Raw genomic sequence first — 20,237 nt, 5'->3', positions numbered from 1 at the left:
GTATGTTATTGAATATTACTGCTTCTGTTTTGCCTCTTTTATATGTAATGAAGTGACATTTTGTAAAATAAATTGAAGAAAAATACAAACATGGACAAAACATTTGAATTTCTAAGTGCTGATTTTATTCAATCTTTTTTTGCATAATGAAAAATCATCCTGTCCATTTAATGGACAGATACCCTGTTACCAGATCAGTCCCAACAACAGTCAATCACATGAGCTGCACTAACACACAAATAAGCAAATTATATATTTTTTTAAAAAACCAGCAGATCAAAGGTAATGTCAAATCAATCATTCTTGTTTACAAAAATAATTAGAGAAATAGACATAAGTGAAAAGTTGCAGAACAACAAAAGTTAAATTGATCAAATTAAACATAAAAAAATACTTATCAAATGTTAAGACTTTTCAAAGTGTATCCCAGAATAGATCTCAGACGAGCTGAGGGTCATTTGTGTGACTGATAATCAGACTTTTTAACTGTTGCTAGTGATGAAGATGGAGCTATATCCACGTGTGAGGTCACGCTGACCGGGCAACACGCCGTCAGCCTCAGTCTGAGCCGGGTCACATTAACACGTCTGATTCTGTCACTGAGTGATTATTTAAACTCGCTTTCCTGCAGGCTGACGGCGCGAGCACCGACGACGACGGATGAACCATTTCACAGCATTTTCGTCACACATCTCCCGGCTCTGCCCCACACGGACAAAAGTATTCTTTCACAAAAACAAACGCTCCTCCTGTTAGTCATCATCCGTTTGATGTTACGACTAAAATAAAATGGTCATATTTCTGTTTCGCATGAAACATGAACTTTACATGTAAGTCTCATTTACTGCATCAGATCATTTCATTCAGCCTCTGTTGAAAATCACACTGCAAAACCTTTACACATCTTTATAAAAATATTCCTTGACATTTTTTTTTAATAAGGCCTTTTTTTCTCTCCCATAAACACAAATGAAGTACTTTCACAAAAGACTGACATGGTTTTGGTGTGTGTTTTCTTCATACATGACTGCTCTCTCATGTCAGATTGTTTTTTGGAGACCTTTCTTAAACCCTGGTTACTTTTTTGCTGTCTACATTAAAGGTAAAAACTCATTTGTGGATAAAAAAAACAAAAAACCCAAAAGTTAATTATTCAGATTTCCGTGCGCTGCTGAGCTAATCAGGCCTGTCTGACAGCGAGGAAACTGTCGAGTCCTGATTCGTCTCTTTATCGATTAACCAACTGATGGATGACAGAATGAGGAAGATCTGATCAGTGAGTGTTTCATGTTGATCAGTGAGAATCAGCTTCACAGCAGCAAAGTTAACGCAGTAGCAGAAGCAGCAGCAGCCTGTGGTTCAGACGATGAAATGTTTAAACGCGTTAAAGGTCCATACCACCTTTAGTTTGTACTCAAGTTTTAGCAGTTTTTACATTACAGCCCACTTTATTTCCCAGCTGTCTGCGTGAATACTGCTGCTTTCAGTCGACATCATTCTTGTGTAAATATATTTAATCTGCTGTAAATACCAGAGCTATAGACAAAGCCACAGGTATGGTCCTTTAAGATTTAAAAACACTTCTTTAGAGGTATCTAATGTCTTTGTCATCGACTGACTGAGAGCTGACATGGAAAGCTCACCATTGACCTCAGCTAGAAGGATGAACCTAGAATTTTACAAACCAACATGGCAGGAAATTGAGAAATTTAACATTTCTACAGGCGAGGAACCTCCAGGTACGACCGAAAGCTCTGGATCAGCTGCTAAGTGAACCTAGTGTGAGGTCACACATGAGGTCACACGTGAAGCCACGGTGCCTTCGAGTGCCTTGAAAAGCAGTGGGGAATTTAAAGTCATAACTTTGCCGTAGGAAACATTTCAGGATCATGAACGCAGTGCAGGACTGAGACGTATGTGAGCATCTTTGGAAGCAAAATCTGACCCCCCACCCCCACCCCATCTCGTTAACAACTGTGATTATTCAAAGGAGCCAGACAAGACAACAAAGATCAACACTTCATTAGTGAAACAAACAAACAAACAAACGGCGTGCCCCCACCCCATACCGTGATTGACCAGCTGCAAGGAGGTGAGTAAGTTACCACAGACTGAACACACACACGCCATCAGATGACGTGTTTTTTCCCAACAACATGGTAGGTGAGCACAAGATTAACTGACAGCTGTTAACGCGGTGCATATTTTACCACATCAGTTTAGTAACTCCTCATTGCGTTGAATGGGAGATCATCAGCCCAGGAGCCTCACCTTGGTCAGAATGATGCAACCTGTTGATGTTATCAGGGGGGGTTTCTGTAAGTTCAGTAATCATTCATGTATTTATTACCAGAAACACAATGTCCTCGTGTGTGTGAATGTATGCCTGCTTTTAACTCACTGATCCAAGTCTCCATCTTACTTATTTCTACCGCCAAACTGCATAGTTCTTTACAAGAATCTGGATCAATGCATTAATCTGGACACTCGATTACTTCCTTTAAACGCAGAAGGTAAGGACTTTTTGGTAAATCAATTCTGTTTCCCAGAATCAAGCAACGACACCTTCAGATTTCTTGTTTTGTTCATCCACACCCAAAAATATTTCTTTGTCATACATGACAGATACAACTGAAGACTGCTCTACATTTTTACTTCAATGATAACAGAAGAATAACTGTAATAATGGATTAATTCCATTAACCGTTGCAGCTCTCTTGTCTTTCACCGGCGCTAACACAGCTTTAACACAGAGCACAGGTCCAGGTTAAAGTCACAAACACATAACGGATGTACAGTAAATGAGCAACACCTAAAGTATATTTGAGATGTGAAACAATCAGATGGTGCAGAAGGCTCCGGGGATCAATCACAGGATGTTTAAGTGCGTGCTCCTGTCTCATCAAACCCACAGTATAAATTACACCTTCAACGCATCAGAGTGAAAACTAGAAGTTGTCAGGAAACAATTGTAAGCGTTCATCACAGGAAAACAAACGTACATCCCGCTACAAATCAGAGGTGTTGAACCATAAAGAGCACTGATTACCTATTTTTAAAAAATCCATAAGCTCATAAAACAAAAACAAGTTCTAGTTAATAAAAAGTGGCTTTCACAGTGTCAAAATTTCCAGTTATTCAAAAAAAAAAAGCAGGTCTTTGTTTCCCCTCCCAAGTAAGTTACTACCCTACAGTACAGCGGCGGTGCGTTCAAGAGCAGCGGACGTTTGCAATCGACTGGTTTGACAGTACAGAAGGAGAAAGGGAGGTAGCCATGCGTCGCTATTCATTCAGTATGAATGTTAGCATGAGGGTCAGACAACAGGAGGAAGTGAGCGAGAGAGAGAGGAGATGCAGCGAGTAGTAGCAAAGGCACGAGAGATTTGAGTACTACGTTAAGTAAAAAATTAAAATCTGAACCCCTTCCCTGAACTAACCTAGGTGAGAGCAGGAGGCTGGTGGTGGCGGCTGATGTGACAGACGGCAAATCGATCTGATCGCCTGTCTGCTCGCCTCACCTCTAGTGTGTTTCAGTTTGTCTCCGCCTGCTCGGCTACGACACAGTGATGGGGGGGTCTCTCAGGCAGGCTGGAAGTGAAATGTGAATACCAGTTAGCAAGTGTTCATGTCAGAGTGAAAAGGCGACAGGGTTGGTCCTCAATACTGTCCCCTCCTGTCCAGCGGGCCCGTGCAGCCCCTCTTTGGCGCCTTTTCCGGCGCCAGCCCCCCGGTCACGCAGCGTCAGCCTCAGTATCGGTACATGTCGTAGGTGCTGACCCAAGCTGAAGGAAAAGCCCATGAGGGAAACCTGTGGAGGATTTCCTCCAGCTGAGCAGTTCTCTGATCCTCCCCAAAGAAATAGTGCGTGGAGATAGCAACAGAGATCATCCCTTCTGGGCCTGACGGGTCCGGGTCCTTGGGGGGCTGGAAGAGCGAGAAGAAGGAAAAAATGGAAATGAAAAGAGAATCAGACTGTCTCATTTTCACATTTGGTTAAGTTTCATTGGACTTCATGTATTTTATCTCACATCAGATTAGAGATTCTGACAGGAGCTAATCTCCAGCCGACGCTGACAGATCTGGAGATATCAGGCCGACATGCCGAAAAGTGACGAATGACAAGAAAAACACTTGTGACTGTGTCATGACACTAGGAAGGAATTCGGACAAGGGTGCAGCACAACTTCAGTAGAGAGCAAAGACATCACTGATGCATTACATACGCATTGGGAGTACAGTCGCACTAAACTACCTGTATCTCAAACCAGAAGGTCCACGACGAGGCGTCGAGGCCGTGGGAGTAGAAGATGAAATATTCGCCGCTCAGGTCGAACTGAGGAATCCCGTCGCCGAAGGACCAGGTGGAGAGGCTGGCTCCTCGGTGAGGCATCAGGTAGAGAGACATGTGGCTGGGGCCTGGAGGGGGACATAGCAGGGTTGAAATTCTGACTCAGTGGAATGCATCATATTTGAATGGAATGCTGATGGAGGAAAAAAAAAACTGTAATGCTCCTTTGTCTCAGAAAATTCTCCAGGTGAACCTGGAATTAGCGTTTACTGGTCTATTCTGGAGTTTGTGCTCTCTTTACCTCCTGGAGTCACTCTTCTGAGGTCAAACACACAAAAAAATGAACTCAGTGACTTTCTTGAGTGTTTACATTTTTGCACAGGAAGCTCTGCATGATCTTAACATAAACGGTTTTATAAGAAAGCACAATGCATCCTTTCTTTACTGGCCTCAACCATATCCGTTTCCTTCTGCTTTCCACCTCTGACTTCCACTGAAACTAAGTGATTCAAACACTTCAATAAAGCCTCAGGGAGGAAATGCAGGAGTTTGAGAAATATTTTCTGTTCCCGGTGTGTTTTTTTCATGATTGAGCATCTTTCAAGCATATTCATGTTTGTTTCGTCAAAGCTCTGTGCCTTTGTGTGGAAAACATATGCAAAGATGGGTTTCTAAATATTTCCAGTACAACACGTCTGTGCGTCAGTGTTTCGTTCTGATTGTGTCTTGTAGAAAGATGATTGTGTCTTCATTTCTACTGGTGTGGCTCCTGACCTTTCACATTAAAGGTCATCTTGATCGTCCCCCAACTGGTTTCCTCTTTGGACAGCAGGTTGAACTCCACCGGAGAGCTGGGAGACACTTCTGGAGCAGGAAGGTACCAGTTCTTCCTGCAAATGCACCAAAGGAATTGATTTGAGAATCGATCCAAAGCAAAGAGTCAAAACATAGAGGAAATAAGACTGAGGACATCTGAACGAGCCGCCAGGCTGTGTAACTGACTTGCTGAGGAACTTGACCGGCAGGAACCAGGGGTAACCGCAGAAGGGCCGGTCCTCGCGGCAGTGGGTCCGGATGCTGTCGTTGATCTCAGGAATGTGGGGGGTGATGTGTTGTATGCCCGTGTAGTCAAAGCTGTTGATCCACAGACCCGAGTCCCGGCTCTCCACCTGGCCCTGGAGGTTGTGAAAGGTCCGTGTAGTATGCTGCAGACCATAAATAAACAAACAAACGACTGTTTCTTCAACATGTCTCACGCAAAGTGAAGCTCGTTATCATTTAAAAATCCATTCAAACAGAAAAGGCGATCAAAATATGTTAAAAAAAAAAAAAAAAGTAACTAGTAAAGAGAACGTGTGTGAACGTGTAAATAAAATTACTTTTCCTGGCAGGAATCACATGACTACATACTTTTGTATACATACTGTATTTGTTTTTCTGTGTGTGTGTGTGTGTGTGTGTGTGGGTGGTGACACTACACCTGCAGGAAGACTCGTTTTGGCCTTGGGCTGTCTGGACTGCCTGAGTAGGGGAAGAGGAAGCCACAGGAAATCAACAGAACCATGACGATGAATACTGAACCCAGACCAGTCAGGATCCACTTGGTGCTCCGAACCAGATAGATGAAATGAAGCTGAGACCGACAAAGAGATGCTACAGTTAACAAGGAGAAGAGATGAAACGGCTAAAAGAAAGTGATAAATAGATGAAAGTTAAACATAAATGCAGTAAATCTGTATCAACATTAAGCGTCATCTCGTTTTGTACATGACATATGAACACTCACAAAGAAGGAGGAGAGGAAGATGGTCGTCAGGGTGACCAGAGAGGCCAGCACAAGCTCTGGGGGGATCTCCGTGCCGCTCCGGCCCATGATGGGTGTGAAAATCTCAAATACCACCCAGATGAGGAACATGAAGTGGACGTAAGGCAACGCCAGGCCCACCAGGTACAGCACGCTGTACTTCACCGATGCTCCTGCAGAAAGATGCAGGAAGTTACTGCGGGTCGGATCAAACCGAAACACAAATAGAAGAACCGAACTTGGAAAAAAGATTCAGCATAGTTGGAGGAAAGCAGTCTGTATGAAATGTCTGTCCAGCATTCTTGGTAAATACATGTGACGCTGAGTGTGTACCTCTATGTTTGAACTCTTTTGCCAGCAGCAGTCTGGTAGCCAGGGGGAAGGCCACCATTAGCATGGGCACATAGGCCGAACACAGGCCCTGGTGAGTCAGCAGCACCAGGCTGCAGCCCCACAACAACAAGCTCACATCGAAGTAGAGATCACCCAGCTCCACCAGACGGACACCCTGCATGGAGGCAGCGTCAGCATGAGCTCAAGGCGTCACAGTGAACAATTACAGGATGGATCCAGGAAATAATGGGAGCATAAAACAACAAATTCAAATGCAGTGGGTGATCTGGATCCAGCTGAGCAACATTTAGATTCGATTTAGATTTAGACAGAAGGTTAGTCTAGCTTAGCATAATGACAGGAAGTAGGGTCGAGATAAAGTTCAGATGCAAGCCCGCCATTGAAAACACCACTTACTCCAAAGTACAGGTTCTTGGCCAGTGAGTGAATGAGGATCATCTTGCCAGTGGCGGCGGCGCCGTACAGGCAGATGGAGGTGTAGAAGTGGTTGTACCAGAACATGGAGCGGCCCAGCAGGGTGATGAGCAAAGCTACAATCAGCACCGACATCAGGGTGACGAACCAGCTCAAGACCGCCACGCCTGTAGCGCAGGCCAGATCCCGAACGTAGCGACCCCCTGGCATGGAAACGGAGAAGAATGGTGCAGGAGAGTTACAAACACACATACAAACACCCACACCTGGTGCAGAAATGACCTACCTCCATTGCCTGGCAGTGAGGCCTTCTTGGCCAGATAGAGGAAAGCTGCTGCCGCTACCATATAGTTAAGGATGGTGCCGACGCGGGCTGGGTAAGCCACCACATATATCCCTAACAGGTCAAAAAATACCATGTTGCCATGACGATATTCTGAGGAGTCTGCCAACTTCTTTGATGTTAGCAGGTACCTCAGGACTGCCAGGATGTTGTCGCCTGGAAACAGGAAATTACTTTTAAAAAGTGAAAAGCTTCAAAGCTGAAACGTGGATGACAAAATGAAGCTGTGGTGACAACTGTATGTGTGTGTGTGTGTGTGTGTGTGTGTGTGTGTGTGTGTGTGTGTGTGTGTCAGAGGGCATTATCGACACACGATAACTTAAAATCAGGAAGTTATAAACTAACTGGAATGAAGTATAAAGTAGATACAGAGCTATCTCTCTTGTGTGTGTTTTTTTAATTCTACAATTAGAGGAAGGAGGCTGTTCATGCGGCTGATTGTGAAAGTGATGACATCATCGTCTCATGACAAATGACGCATCATAAACATCACAAACAGATGACTGATTATTCACCGTGACGTTCTGTCCAACAAGAAAAACCTTCTACAACGAGATAGGGTCCTCTTCCATTGGTTTGTCACCCTCCCTTGGCATTATCTGCAGCAATAAACTTTATGTAACAATGTTGGTGTATGTGCGTGAATCATGACTTGACCTCAAAGTTACACAACAGTTGTGCATCAGTGTGTCTATGATACACACAACTGACGTCTTTTCTTATAGATATGGTTACGTGAAGGACCTGTGAGAGGTCGTTCTGTCCGTCACCACCGCTTGGGACTGAGGGTTTCTTTATCTAGACTGCTGCCAGTGTGTCTAAACAGCCAACACACACACACACACACACACACACTCACACACACACAGAGGCGAGACAAAGCTCCATTGTTCTTCCGCCTTGTGGGCTCGCTATGGCCTATAAGCGTCAAGAACCGAGTGCACAACATCTACTTGTTCATGTCGGGTTCACTGCTGAGGTAAACGATTGTAAACGATCACACGCAGTGTTCTTGTCCTTTCACAACAATTTACACAATTTTTGTCCGAAGGCAGATCCGTTGTGCAGGAGAGGCTGAAACCCTGCTGTTCACATACGTGTACAAAATGTGTGTGTATGTGCTGTTCTTCTCTGCAGACTAAAAATACATTTTTTCTCCCTCTGAAAACTCACTTTCACTTTCAAATAAGTCATGCCTCTCAGGGTGAGTTACTATGCAAAGCAGAAGAAGAAGTGGGGGACATCCAGGAGCTACGGGGGGAGAGAGGAAAGATGCCAACTGTCTCAGGTTTGTGCTGCTGACTGACCGAATTCTTTGCTAAGCGAAGCTAAATTACTCGGCGACGCAGCTGCATGAGGTAAATGAGGGCAAACACAACAGCAAAGGTCTGTGCATGCATTTCTTAGTTTTGTCTCTGTGAAATAGTGACATCAGCAGACTGCTGATCGCGGTGGTTTGCTTCAGGACATGCGGGCGGACGTGGCTGCACATCTGATGGTTTGCATACCAGCTCTCTGTATGGAGTCGGTCAGGATCCTGTTAGCCGTGTCGTACTTGGTGTGGTAGATGAAACCGTTTTCAATGAAAGCCAGATCGATACCTGCAATGACACACACACACACACAGAAAAAGTTTGTTTTTAAAAGGGACATCAAAGGAAACTCTTTGCTTCGACTTTATCCTTTTCAATGATGACAACGAATCCCAGAATCGTACAGCGTTACCTGGGATATTACCAAAGTCCCTGTAGATGCGGAAGTCTGTGTCAGAGGGTATGACGCCGCTCTGAAACACCTCCTGGCCGACCACAGAAGCAAAGGGGTGTTTGGCCGCGTGAACGTAGGCCTGGACCAGCCATGGGTTCTCCGGGCCTTTTCAGGGAGAACAGAAATAAAACGTTTCTCAGCTTTTTGGAACTTTATCTCACAGGTTTTGGTACAAACATAACTTTAAAGTATACAACCCTTGCCATCTTAACTACGAGCTGGTCTGATGCCCAAGTATTTAGGCACGTTTAATCTACAGCACGTATAGGCCGTGCTGAGTAAATGCGCCAGATAATATCAGAAGTATGAACGCAATGTTACAGGCTTTTAGTCTGGTTCATTATCCATACAGATAAAGATTAGTGGCAGCTGCCAGGAACAAAATGGTTGCAGCAGACATACATGCTCTACATACAGTGCATGACCTTTGTTCTATGCAAAGAAAAATTTGTTCTGCATTTACTTCCACAATTAAAGCAAAGCAAACACTGATGGTGGGATGCGAGCAGCATGTGGAAAACGAAACCACATAGAAAACACCAGAGCAAATCAATTCAAGCCTACAGAAGTGTGCCCACTGTTCAGTACCTGTCTGGAAAACAACCTCCTTGCCCCCGACACCTGCAGCCTCCAAGTTGATGAAGGCTCGCACCTGCTTGGCCCAGGGATGCTGGGTAATGAAACCATGGCTGGCCTGATGAAGAGGAGGGAGCAAGAAAAAAAAAAGAAAGGTTTCATATTAGATGATTCGAGGACAGGCCAGCAATGCAAAATATGTGTCGTCGCTTCATTCCACCTGAAGTATATTTTCCTCCGCCCCGTTAAAGAGGAAGACAACTCCATGATGAAGAGGATTGGACTGGTTGGCCAGAGCGTGGAGGACTTCCAGCATCACTGCACAGCTCACCGCATCATCACTGGCACCTAAGACAAGGAAACCAGTGTGTGCGAGTCATAAATATGAACATGTTTCAACAACGTGAGCTCACACTGGCCTTATCACTTTTCTATCTGAGACCTGCCAACACAGAGTGGGTGGTCCTCATGTAACAGCTCAGTTGGATGATATGAAATAATATTATAGAATAATAAAGTCACACACTTGAGAATGAAAGGGAGAAATCTCCAGGTGCAAAAAAAAAACCCCCTCACCAGAGTAACAGTTGTAGCACAAAGGAAAAGGAGTATTAGTGAGGAGAAAATGCCTCGTGAATGGAGGCATGTGATGCAGAAAGATTAGGCATGTTGGAATTGTGGCATCAAACTTACTAAGTTTAAAATGTGAGGAATGGGGGGGGCAAAGATCTGAGAGCTAAAGAGAGACATCATGTGCTTCAGCTTTCTGGATTGAACGCGTTCATGAGGTAGGAGGCGGTTCACGGCTTGTCTGGGTACTGTTCAACCTCCTGCTGCTGCCACTCACATCGATGACATGTTAATCTTTGTCCCCCAAAAAGCTCTGCAAATGCCCCGAGAAGTAATGTACAGTCTGTTCACATGATGTCTTTAAAAAATAATAGTACGTATACATAAAGTAAGTGCTTTCCTGTGCTTGTATGTACATGTACACGTACATGTAAAACAGTACATGTAAAATGTGTCTCTGTCTCTTTCTTCTTTCCACTGTTATTTTTTCCAGGAAGAAGTGTTTCCAAAATCTCAGATATCAAATACTTGGCCAACAGCGGTGGACGTGAGAATGTATGTGTATCTTACTGGTTCACACCTCTTGAATAAATCTCCTCTCGTCAGTGAAGCTGTGTGTGTGTGTGTGTGTGTGTTTGTGTGTGTGTGCGTGCGTGCGTGAGTGCGTGCGTGGGTAGTGGGGAAAAACACCACCAGGCTGAAAGCTGAAGGGTGTGGAGCGAAAGAAATTGAAATAAACTGACCTTAAGCATAATACAAGGAATGTTACTACGGCTCGGACTGATTTACAAGAAGAAATGTGGAACGAAAACTTCTGGATTACCTGATTAAAGCTGTTTAAATTACCCCCCCCCCACACACACACACACACACACAACCACCAACATCCCCAACAAACGACTGCACAGCAAACGCATCAGTACATAACATCATCCATCCCTTTGGTGATCCCAGAAAGGAAGAAAATTAAGACTCATCTTCAAAATTATGTTACAATGGAAACAGCAAATAGTATGATTTCTATAAAGGTCAAAATTTTAAAGGGATATTGTTAATATATGACTGCTTTTGATGAAGCTGGTATTTAGAGACTCATCTTAAAAATCCCATTTCCATGTAAATGGCAAAAGTTAAAATTTCAAAAGGCTCGACTACAAACCGATCAGAATATTTATTGAGTGAAGCTGGACAGCTTTGAGTGTGTTAGCTTAGCACAAATGAAAGACCAGTTCAGTCATATCACATCTTTTCCAGCTCTTCCTTCACATGAATTCACTCAGGTTGTTTTCTGATTTCGATGCTCGACTAGGGATCAGAGTTCAGAAACACCACAAATCCATGCATCAAACACAACAGTGCTCCCGCCAAGTGGCTTCCCATACGCCTGCAGGAAACAAAACACTGTTTACACCACAAGTAACAGATGTCAGCAAATGACAAGCAATGTGTGGTCATTCCAGTCCTTATCAGTGTTTTCTCCACTTAAACCTGATCTGTGAGTTACCCAGGGTGCAATTCATCTATTTCCTTTATCAAAATATTCTTTTTTGGGTTTTTCTGGTTTGTCACATGGGTGTTTTCTACATGTGCCAACATGCAACTGAGCGCTACATCGGTTCATCGAGCGCTTAGTAACTCCTTTGGTAAGACCTCACAAACAGGAAGTAGAATTCTGCAAGAGGAAGAGGACTAGTTCCAACCTGGACTGTTGGCCACTGTGTCAAAGTGACAGTTTGCCAGCATGAAGTGGCTGGTCCCGCCCTTGGGCTCCAGCTTGACGGCAATGTTGGTGACGTGGTCGTAGAAGCTGGTGAAGCCTCCGAGGAAGTCGATGGAGAAAGAACCGGTGGGACGCTGGATGTCCACAGTGAGCTGATGGGGACCGGCCGCCGTCTCCACCCGGATGTTCTCGATCTGCTGCAGCAGGTAGCCCACCGTCAGGACCTCGTTCTCCTGGCTGCCCACTGGCCGAGGCCCCACACTGGTGATCTGCTCCAGGTGCCGTCTGGATTGAGACACGAGGGAATGAAGTGGAAGACAAGAAAGATAATGATATATATTTTTATATAAACAGAAAGGACACATTCTAAAACAATAGTAAAACAATACATGACACAGTCGTATCAATGATTTGTGACTGTTCATGGCTATACTTTGACAAATGTATCAGTTATTTCATTTTTTAAAATTTATTTATATTTATATACTGGATTAATCCTCAGAGGAAAATTTTATCAGATCGTTACTTTTTTTTTGCCTTATTTCTTTACTGTTAGGGTTGAACAAACGTGCGTTGGTCGTCAGATTTTGGCAGAGATACAAACTCTCCCGAGTGTTCACATCTAGTTCACATCTGAATTGGCGGGGCACAGCCCCACGAAAGCCACGACTGGGACATAAGAAGCTCAGAGCTCTAATGAGTCTGAACGCTGCTCACCAAACTCATTTATAGGGCAACCAGCCAAATGAGGGCAAATCCCATCCACCACCCCCTCGGACCTCAGATTTAACACCCTTGTTCCTCCTCTGATATAAGAAGCATTGTTGAAGTCATGAATTTGTGAATACTGAAATATGGCTTTCTTGAACATTTGACTAACTCACTATGATATAATGAATAATTTTCAAAATCAATCATTCAAATCAACAGACTAATCATTCATAATCAGACTAGATAGAAAGATAACCTCTGTTAATCCCTGATGGAAAATTCAAGTGACAGATGTTAAATAGAAACGGTTCAGCACAATTTAAGTATTAATGTGCACAACAACGGCAAGATTATAACCTTGCACATGCAACTAAACGGCACTCAGGGACCTTAAGCTTTATCTACTACAGATATGCATCAAGTATTTTCAATCAGAGTGGAGTCAGGACTGCAGACCGGCTGGTTTAGTACCCAGACAATCAGGAGCCTACATTCTGCATGGGTAGTTTGAATACGTGCAGAACACAGTTTGGTATTGTCTCACTAAAATGATCAGAACCTTCCCTTAAAAAGATCCTATCTACTTGGCAGGAAAAGTTGCTCTAACATCGGTAGAGCGTAGATCCTTCAGCACTAATGGCTTCACAGGTGTGCAGGTTACTGGTGCCATGTGCACTATTACCCATAAGTCCATAGGATCACGGTTTTCCGCTTTTGAACTGTGTGCTTCAAGTTCTCTGAATCCTCTAGTGACATCATGACTCTGAACACTTTCCAATCTTACACTGTGAACAATTTTTTAAATTAATTTGCCAGGACAGTCTTTCATGAGGTAGTGACACCCCCCCCCCTCCCATCTTTACTCAACATGCCTGCAGGCTACTAAATTCATCCATGTTTCCAACCTGTTGCCAGGTAACCTCACTAACTGCAAATAAGTACATTCTGACATTTTAAACAGCATGACAACTTTTTGTGAAAACAGTGTTGTTGAACATCTTACACAAGTGCAAGCTCTAGGGCAAAACAAATATGCACATAAGGATGATCTCGTTTTCATAATCACTCTTTTTGTTTGACCAATACAATTATAATGACTTACAATGTTTGACAATATTATACAACAGGGAACATTTCAGGTTGAGACAGCTATGCTTTGTAGAACAACCTAAATATGGGTTCACAGATCACAGATACACGAGTGGCAGTGCAGTGTTTCTACCGATCCACTGGCATCCAGTGCATTCCAGTGCGTGTCTCCACTGTGAGCACTGCCTTTGTTCCGGTCCGGACCCAGTTGCGCACAGAAGTGAGTCTGGACTGAACTACGCCTGGTGATGGATGATCATGAGTTGTCCGTGTCTAATCTTACTTTGAGAGTTCCATTCATGTTTTGTAAAAAATAATCTTATCACATTGAAACAAGTAAAAAAAAAAAAAAAAAAAAATCCAAATACTGCATCTAAACCTTCAAATGAAATCAACCCTTTTCTTGCAGCTAAAGAAACATGAATTGGAACTCTTTTGATAAAATGATCAAGATGGATCCACCTCCATCGAAAGGCAGAATGCCACTGATTTTATTTCTAAGATCTTCATGATATATCCTGCTAACCCGGAGACTCTTCCCACCTGGCCGCAGCGGACCGTTGCGCACACCTGTGTGAACTTGAAGGTGAGGGCGGAGGGGAACCGGTAGTGGTTTCTAGGCGGGTCTGTTGTCAAACTAGAGGACATGTTAGCCCAATGTTATGTTGCATCCAGACTGTTGGAACAATTATGACTTTTAAAATAGCGTTTAACTTAAACGAAGAAAAAAAAAAAAACCTCACCTCGCCCTCAGTGCGTTGAAATCGCCTGTGGGTTTTCCGATGACGAGCTGCTGTAGTGACAGATGAACGAGTCCCCACAGCCCCAGAATAAACACGGACACCAGGCAGGCAGTTAGCCCTTCCCGCAGCAGGTACAGGCTCACTTCTGGCTTCCTTTTGGTGCCGCTGCTGTAGCCGTTATTCCCGCTCCAGTCCCGAGAAGAGTATTTCTCTTGCGCTACATAACTGTGTGTCACCAGGGGTTTTATTCTCCTGACAGCGGTGTCGCTCTCCATGTTGGAGCCAGTGGAACATCAGCTGCGAGCGTCGCTCTCAGGCGTTGCTTCGTTCTTTTTTTTCTTTTTTTTTTCCTCTCTGAGCGAATTACGGATCGCGCTGAGGGACAAACCTGATGGAGCGGGTGGGCGGTTCACTCCAGAAAAGCGAAGCAGCGGAGTCCACGCGTAATGTTTAGGAAGAGGACGGGTCGCAGTGGTTAGCGCTGCCGCCTCACAACGCTGCGGACTCGGGTTCGAGTCCCGCTCTGTGCGGAGTTCCATGTGTGTGCATGGTTGTATGTCTTTTTGTGTGGCTCCGCGGAGTGTCTCCCGCCTCACGCCCCATGCCGCCGAGATAGGCTCTGACTCCCCGTGACCCGCTGCGGCGGATACAGCGGTGGTAATCTGAAGATGACTGACTGACTGACGATAGTGATCACTTTTGTATGACTGCAGTTCATACCAACATACATTAATGCTGCCACAATATGAAGGGTCTGTCGGATACCTTTATAGTTTTACAATTTCCATGGTATTTAAATCTTTATTACCCCATTGCACGTACCCGTTAATATTGTGCACAATATTTGGTTTTTGCTCTTTGCAATCTGCATTTCCTTTTTGTGCACTAAACCTGTCTTTTGCATCAATCTTCTCTCCCACCAGCTACCTTCATGTCCTCTTTCACTATATCAATAAACCTCCTCTTTGGTCTTCCTCTAGGCCTCCTGCCTGGCAGTTCAACACTGCTGCTTTTTGTACCTTTAATTGCCCCTCGGGGACAAATATAGTTTTTAGAATCCGCTTCAAAGCGGTTATGTATTGTAATTGTCAGTGCTTGTATGTTTGTTTGTGCGTCCGTTCGTATGTCAACCAAATATCTTTGCAACCGTTGCAGACAGAAAAATGAAATAAAAAGCACATTACTTGGGCAGCAAAGGGATGAATGAGATGAAGACCTTGACCTTCAGAAAACTAGGTCAAGGTCAAATTTCAACATTTGTACACTTAGGGAACCAGATAAGATAGAAAGACAAGGGAGAAGGCCAGTGTAAGACCACAGATCAAAGATACTGCTCTGATCAGTGACAGTAGGTCAGAGCACGAGCTTTGATCCTATGCAAGGAGGGCAGGGTAAAATTTAAAATTCAGGGGTGTCGCTGGATGTTGCAGTCTGTGACTGCATTTGTTCTTGTTCGAAAGTTGTTTCAGTTCTAAATGTAAAGCATGCTGCAAATGCTCTATTTTGAGAGGAACACAATCTACAGGAGAAGAAGAAGGGCAGGTGTAAAGGTGTCAGGATTTTGACATGAATCAATGAATAAATATCATGAACAATGAGGGAAAAATACCTACTGTGTCATCTTGCTTGCAAGCCTCCAGTATTCACAGACGGCCTCTCCTCACTGGATGAGGTAATACACAATGTCTTCGAACAAGGAAAGCCACCCGCTATTCCTGGTTACTTAAAAATAAATATAATGCCAACAAACAACTACTAGAGGGAATATTTGTTAGTAAATATTTTTATTCATAGACATATTGAGGTAATGACTGTAGGCTAGTGTGGATTCAGTAAGATGCCATTAGATGTACAATGTTCGATGGGGATGCATATATTTCCCTAAAGCTTCAGATCAAATGTGTCTCAATTACAGATTCGGTGATCCGATAATAAAATAATTGCTGTAAAACTAATAAGCAACATTGAACGTCGATCATGATATGACACAAGGGACCTTGCTGGATACCTGGACTGCACTGCTTTGTCGCCATCGTGTGGCTAAGATGGAGAAAAACAGATGACATGTTTTTTTTGCTCTTTAAACCCCACCCTGTTCACCCCAACAATTTCAATTGGAACAGGATGTGTAAATCAAGATTGGACCAAAGATTAGAATCATGACTGTTTGGAATCAGTACTTTATACAGTGCGATATAATTTCCTTTCAAAAGAAATTGATTCAAAATTTTACTTGAGTAGCGATATCAGTATTAGAACTAAAATAAAAGTACCTGATGCCCTTGACTAATAAGAATCGGGCTTTAGTGGGAATATTTATTAAATAATCACGAGGAAAGTATTTGGTTGCGCGTTTTTGGCAGTCTTTTGTACTTTTCCATAACTACATAGACCGGTGAATAACGCCAGTCACCATGACGTGTATGGTTATGATGCTGTTCCGACCTGGCATTGAATTATCAAAGTAAATCATCCCAAGTCAAGGCCAGTCGATCACCCTGGGTGTCTTTATGGTCCTATAGTTACGGGCAAGATTACCTCTACGTGTCTCCAAACCGTTAGTCTGATAGCGGAAATGTGAAGCACAAGAAAAGAAGATTTCATCACGTTCCTCTCAATTTTTTTTCTTTCAAAATAAAGATATATGTCTTCATTTTGATAGGAAGTAGTACTACACAATATAGCTAATACATTAAAATGACTATTTTTGCAGTTATTGGGGAAAACTCATGTATTTAACGTTTTTTAATTCTCTTTTTCTCATACTGACGACAGCTGTTTCTCTTGCTATCAATCCGATAACTGCTGCTGTATTCAAAATGACTTTTATTTTGAAATAAAAAATGAACGGAAGTGATTAGCTTTATTGCAACTGCCTTTATAGTTGTGTTATTTATCAGTTCCCCCACTCTCCGACCGCCCACTACGTAGCCGAGCATAGCAGAAAGAAGTCTGCCCGTCGTGTCTCTCTCCGAGGCCGGATGGTAAAATCCAACCTCCAGCGGATCCTAAACAGTCATTGCTTTGCTCGCGAGAAAGAAGGGAAACAACAGTCTTTTACTACCATGGCGAACTTGAATAGTGATATCTGTGACATGATTGGGAAGTAAGTAAACGAGGAAATATCTTAACCTATTTCACCGAGCCGTAAAGTGGGGGAGGGGTGGCTAATCTTATCTAGCTAGCCGTCTGTGAAGGCGGAAGTAACTGACGTTGTGTTTATTTTATACCTGTAATTAATTTGTCACACATATTTCACAGCTTCACATTTGTGACAGACGGAATTCCAACTTTCATATAAGAGATGTAATCCTGAAATCAAGTGAAATCAAGAGCATCGACTCACTGGTTCGTCTGACAACTATAGCATCTTTACCTAGCTAGCGTTAGCTTATGTTCATAGTCGAGGTTGAGGTACGTCATTTTCGTTACCTCCGACTGCTAGCTAACCAAGCAGCATTAATGCAGGAAATATCACTTACTTAGCGCAGGTGATTGTTTGTTAGTCACCGAAGAACACAAACGGTAACTTAAGAGGTTTTTAATAGCAATATACTGTACAGTGTACGTGTTTCGTCATCCGCGTTGACGTTCAAACAGAATTTCGAAACATGTTTTTTAATGGTAAATTAGCAACTACACGTGTGTGTGAAGTTATAATGACGCTGCTAACTTGGTAGCAGAGAATTGCCTGTTGAACATTGTTCGCCGCGTTACGCAGCGACATCTTTTGAGTCCTGATAAATTCCGACCGTTGAGCAAAAAACAGAAGAAGAAAAAAAGGGGGGGGCACATTTTGTTGACTCTTGACCTCGTGATCTGACAAGAGAGTTCATTTCATCGTCATCACGCATCTGACAGATAGTGTTCAGTAAGATACAGTAAGAACAAATATTAGGTTTATTAGTTTTAGGCATCTTGTTGAGGAAATCAATTAGTTTTATTTTACATTTCTCAGTCATAAACTTAGCGTTTTTCTCTCTGTTTGAGTGAACATCCATCCCTGTCTATGTAATAATGATGAAAAGAAAAACTACGGTAGTGTTTTTAAGTTACAAGCAGTTATCACAATTGAATAATTTTGTTTTATTCCAAATAATGCCAGATTAAATGGATTAAATGTTTTCACTGTTGTAACATCTGAACAGGTGCAGGTTCTGGAACAGAATTGCAAAGTTGTTCAAAGCCATGGGGCTGCACGACATGAGAACCAAAAATATATTTTTTACAGAAAAAAATAAAGGCATTGTGGATTGTTTTTCTGTCTGTTGTGATTAGTTGTGATGTGTGATTTTTTTTTCCTTTCTAAACTCCCCCCAGTCTGTCCTCGCACTGTAGTAGTACCCGCAGCCCGGGGCCTCTGTGGTGCTCCTGATGCCCCTCTCCCACCCCTGAAGATCCCAGGTGGGCGAGGGAATGGCACACGGGATCACGCTCCTTCAGCTCGGCTGCTTCACTCAGTAAGTTTTGTCTCTTAGGCATGAAGTATGAAAGTATAGTCAGAGGGAAAGTATTTGTTTTCAAGAGAAGAATCAGAGCTCCCACTGAAACCATTTCCTGTCATGTGATTCAGTGTTAGTGAAGGCACACTGGGTTATAATTGATTCAGTCAGCCTGCGTTATTTATAGGTTTATGTTCTCTGTCTGACCATTTCAGAATATTGCAGCTCATGTGCTTGCAAACATTCAGCCACACTGATATCCTATTTAAATTATATTGAAATATAAAATCATCCAGTGCTGTTCTCAGATGTCAAACGTATTTGTGTTCTCAGGACCGAAAGTTGACTGTAACTGAGGAACCAGCAGGGAATGGTCGCCCGCGGATACTCCACTTCCAAAGTCGTCCCTGCGTTACCAAGACCATACAGTGGGATGCTGTGTTGAGTAGCGGTGCACTCTATGTGGAGATACCTCTTGGCCCTCTTCCTGAAGGCAGCAAGGAGGGGTAATACATGACGCTTTGCTAAACCTGACAGACAAGTCTTGTTAAAAGATCGGATGATTTAACTCTGCAGATCTTTATTGAAATGGGATCTCTTTTGAAGATAAAATTTTTGTCTGCTATCTAATCCATGGTGCTCTCTGTTCTACCCCCCAGTTTTGCTGCTCTCTTGGAGTATGCTGAAGAACATCTGAAAGTGGTTAGCGTGCTAGTTTGTTTTTGCAAGAACAGAGATGATCGAGGTACGTGCACATTCCCCAAACACACACACCTGCCTTTTCTTTTTGACACCCCAAAACATGTATTATAATTATTTTTCTTTCTGTGTTGTTTTTTTATCTTGTATTGTTAACATTTGTTCTACACGCTTTATTCTTACAGCTAAACTGGTGCGTACATTCGGTTTCCTGGGCTTTGAGATTGTGAAACCGGGCCATGCTCTCGTCCCACCTCGACCCGATGTATTTTTCATGGCCTACAATTTTGACGGGGACTCCTCGGATGAGGATTAACCCGCTGGATGTCCCCTCTGCTTATTATCCCGTTCCTGCACATTCTGTGTTTGTACATCATGTCCCTGCTTACCCATCCACACCTTTGCCCGTGTTCAATGCTGAGTGGTAGCTGTTCTGCGCTGCCATCTCCTGTGCATTTTGTGTTCAAGGGAATGGCAGATGTGCATCTCCTATATCCATTATTCATGTTATCTTCTAGTTTCCATTGAATATTAATTGGTGTTGTCACCTGAAGGAGGGAATTTGTTATTTCAAGCTAATCACATTGCAAATTGTCAGCTTTTCAGTTGAATTCAGATATAGTTACCATTTCTTGTGAAGTCTTTGTTTTCGTAGATTAAAGAGGATTCTTCATTTTTTAAATGTACGACAATAAAGTACACAAAATCACACTCTGG

General features: G+C 43.1%; 2 protein-coding genes and 1 long non-coding RNA gene across 3 annotated transcripts; 2 read left to right on the top strand and 1 right to left on the bottom strand.

The window, feature by feature from the left end:
• Positions 1–361: 361 nt before the first annotated feature.
• Positions 362–14,696, bottom strand: LOC137609016 (endoplasmic reticulum metallopeptidase 1). The gene is made up of 15 exons (XM_068335749.1): positions 14,380–14,696; positions 11,817–12,121; positions 9,767–9,894; positions 9,559–9,664; positions 8,929–9,075; positions 8,712–8,804; positions 7,147–7,359; positions 6,843–7,063; positions 6,426–6,600; positions 6,075–6,265; positions 5,769–5,921; positions 5,291–5,493; positions 5,063–5,178; positions 4,253–4,416; positions 362–3,924 (listed from the first exon to the last, which is right to left on the bottom strand). Exons 1-15 carry the CDS (start codon positions 14,652–14,654, stop codon positions 3,748–3,750), a joined length of 2,667 nt encoding a protein of 888 aa, XP_068191850.1. The 5' UTR covers positions 14,655–14,696; the 3' UTR covers positions 362–3,747.
• Positions 7,569–10,712, top strand: LOC137609018 (uncharacterized). Its single transcript, XR_011038268.1, has 3 exons — positions 7,569–8,182; positions 8,394–8,491; positions 10,610–10,712. It is a non-coding gene; the product is annotated as an uncharacterized lncRNA (long non-coding RNA).
• Positions 14,697–17,303: 2,607 nt separating the features above from the next.
• Positions 17,304–20,231, top strand: oaz1b (ornithine decarboxylase antizyme 1b). Its single transcript, XM_068335358.1, is given in 6 exon segments — positions 17,304–17,485; positions 18,700–18,751; positions 18,753–18,839; positions 19,155–19,327; positions 19,481–19,566; positions 19,706–20,231. Coding segments are annotated over 6 exon segments (654 nt in total). The 5' UTR covers positions 17,304–17,360; the 3' UTR covers positions 19,837–20,231.
• The last annotated feature ends 6 nt before the right edge of the window (positions 20,232–20,237 follow it).

This window comes from Antennarius striatus, chromosome 15, assembly GCF_040054535.1.
Source record: "Antennarius striatus isolate MH-2024 chromosome 15, ASM4005453v1, whole genome shotgun sequence".
Taxonomy (NCBI): domain Eukaryota; kingdom Metazoa; phylum Chordata; class Actinopteri; order Lophiiformes; family Antennariidae; genus Antennarius; species Antennarius striatus.
This window is presented reverse-complemented; position numbering and strand designations above follow the sequence as displayed.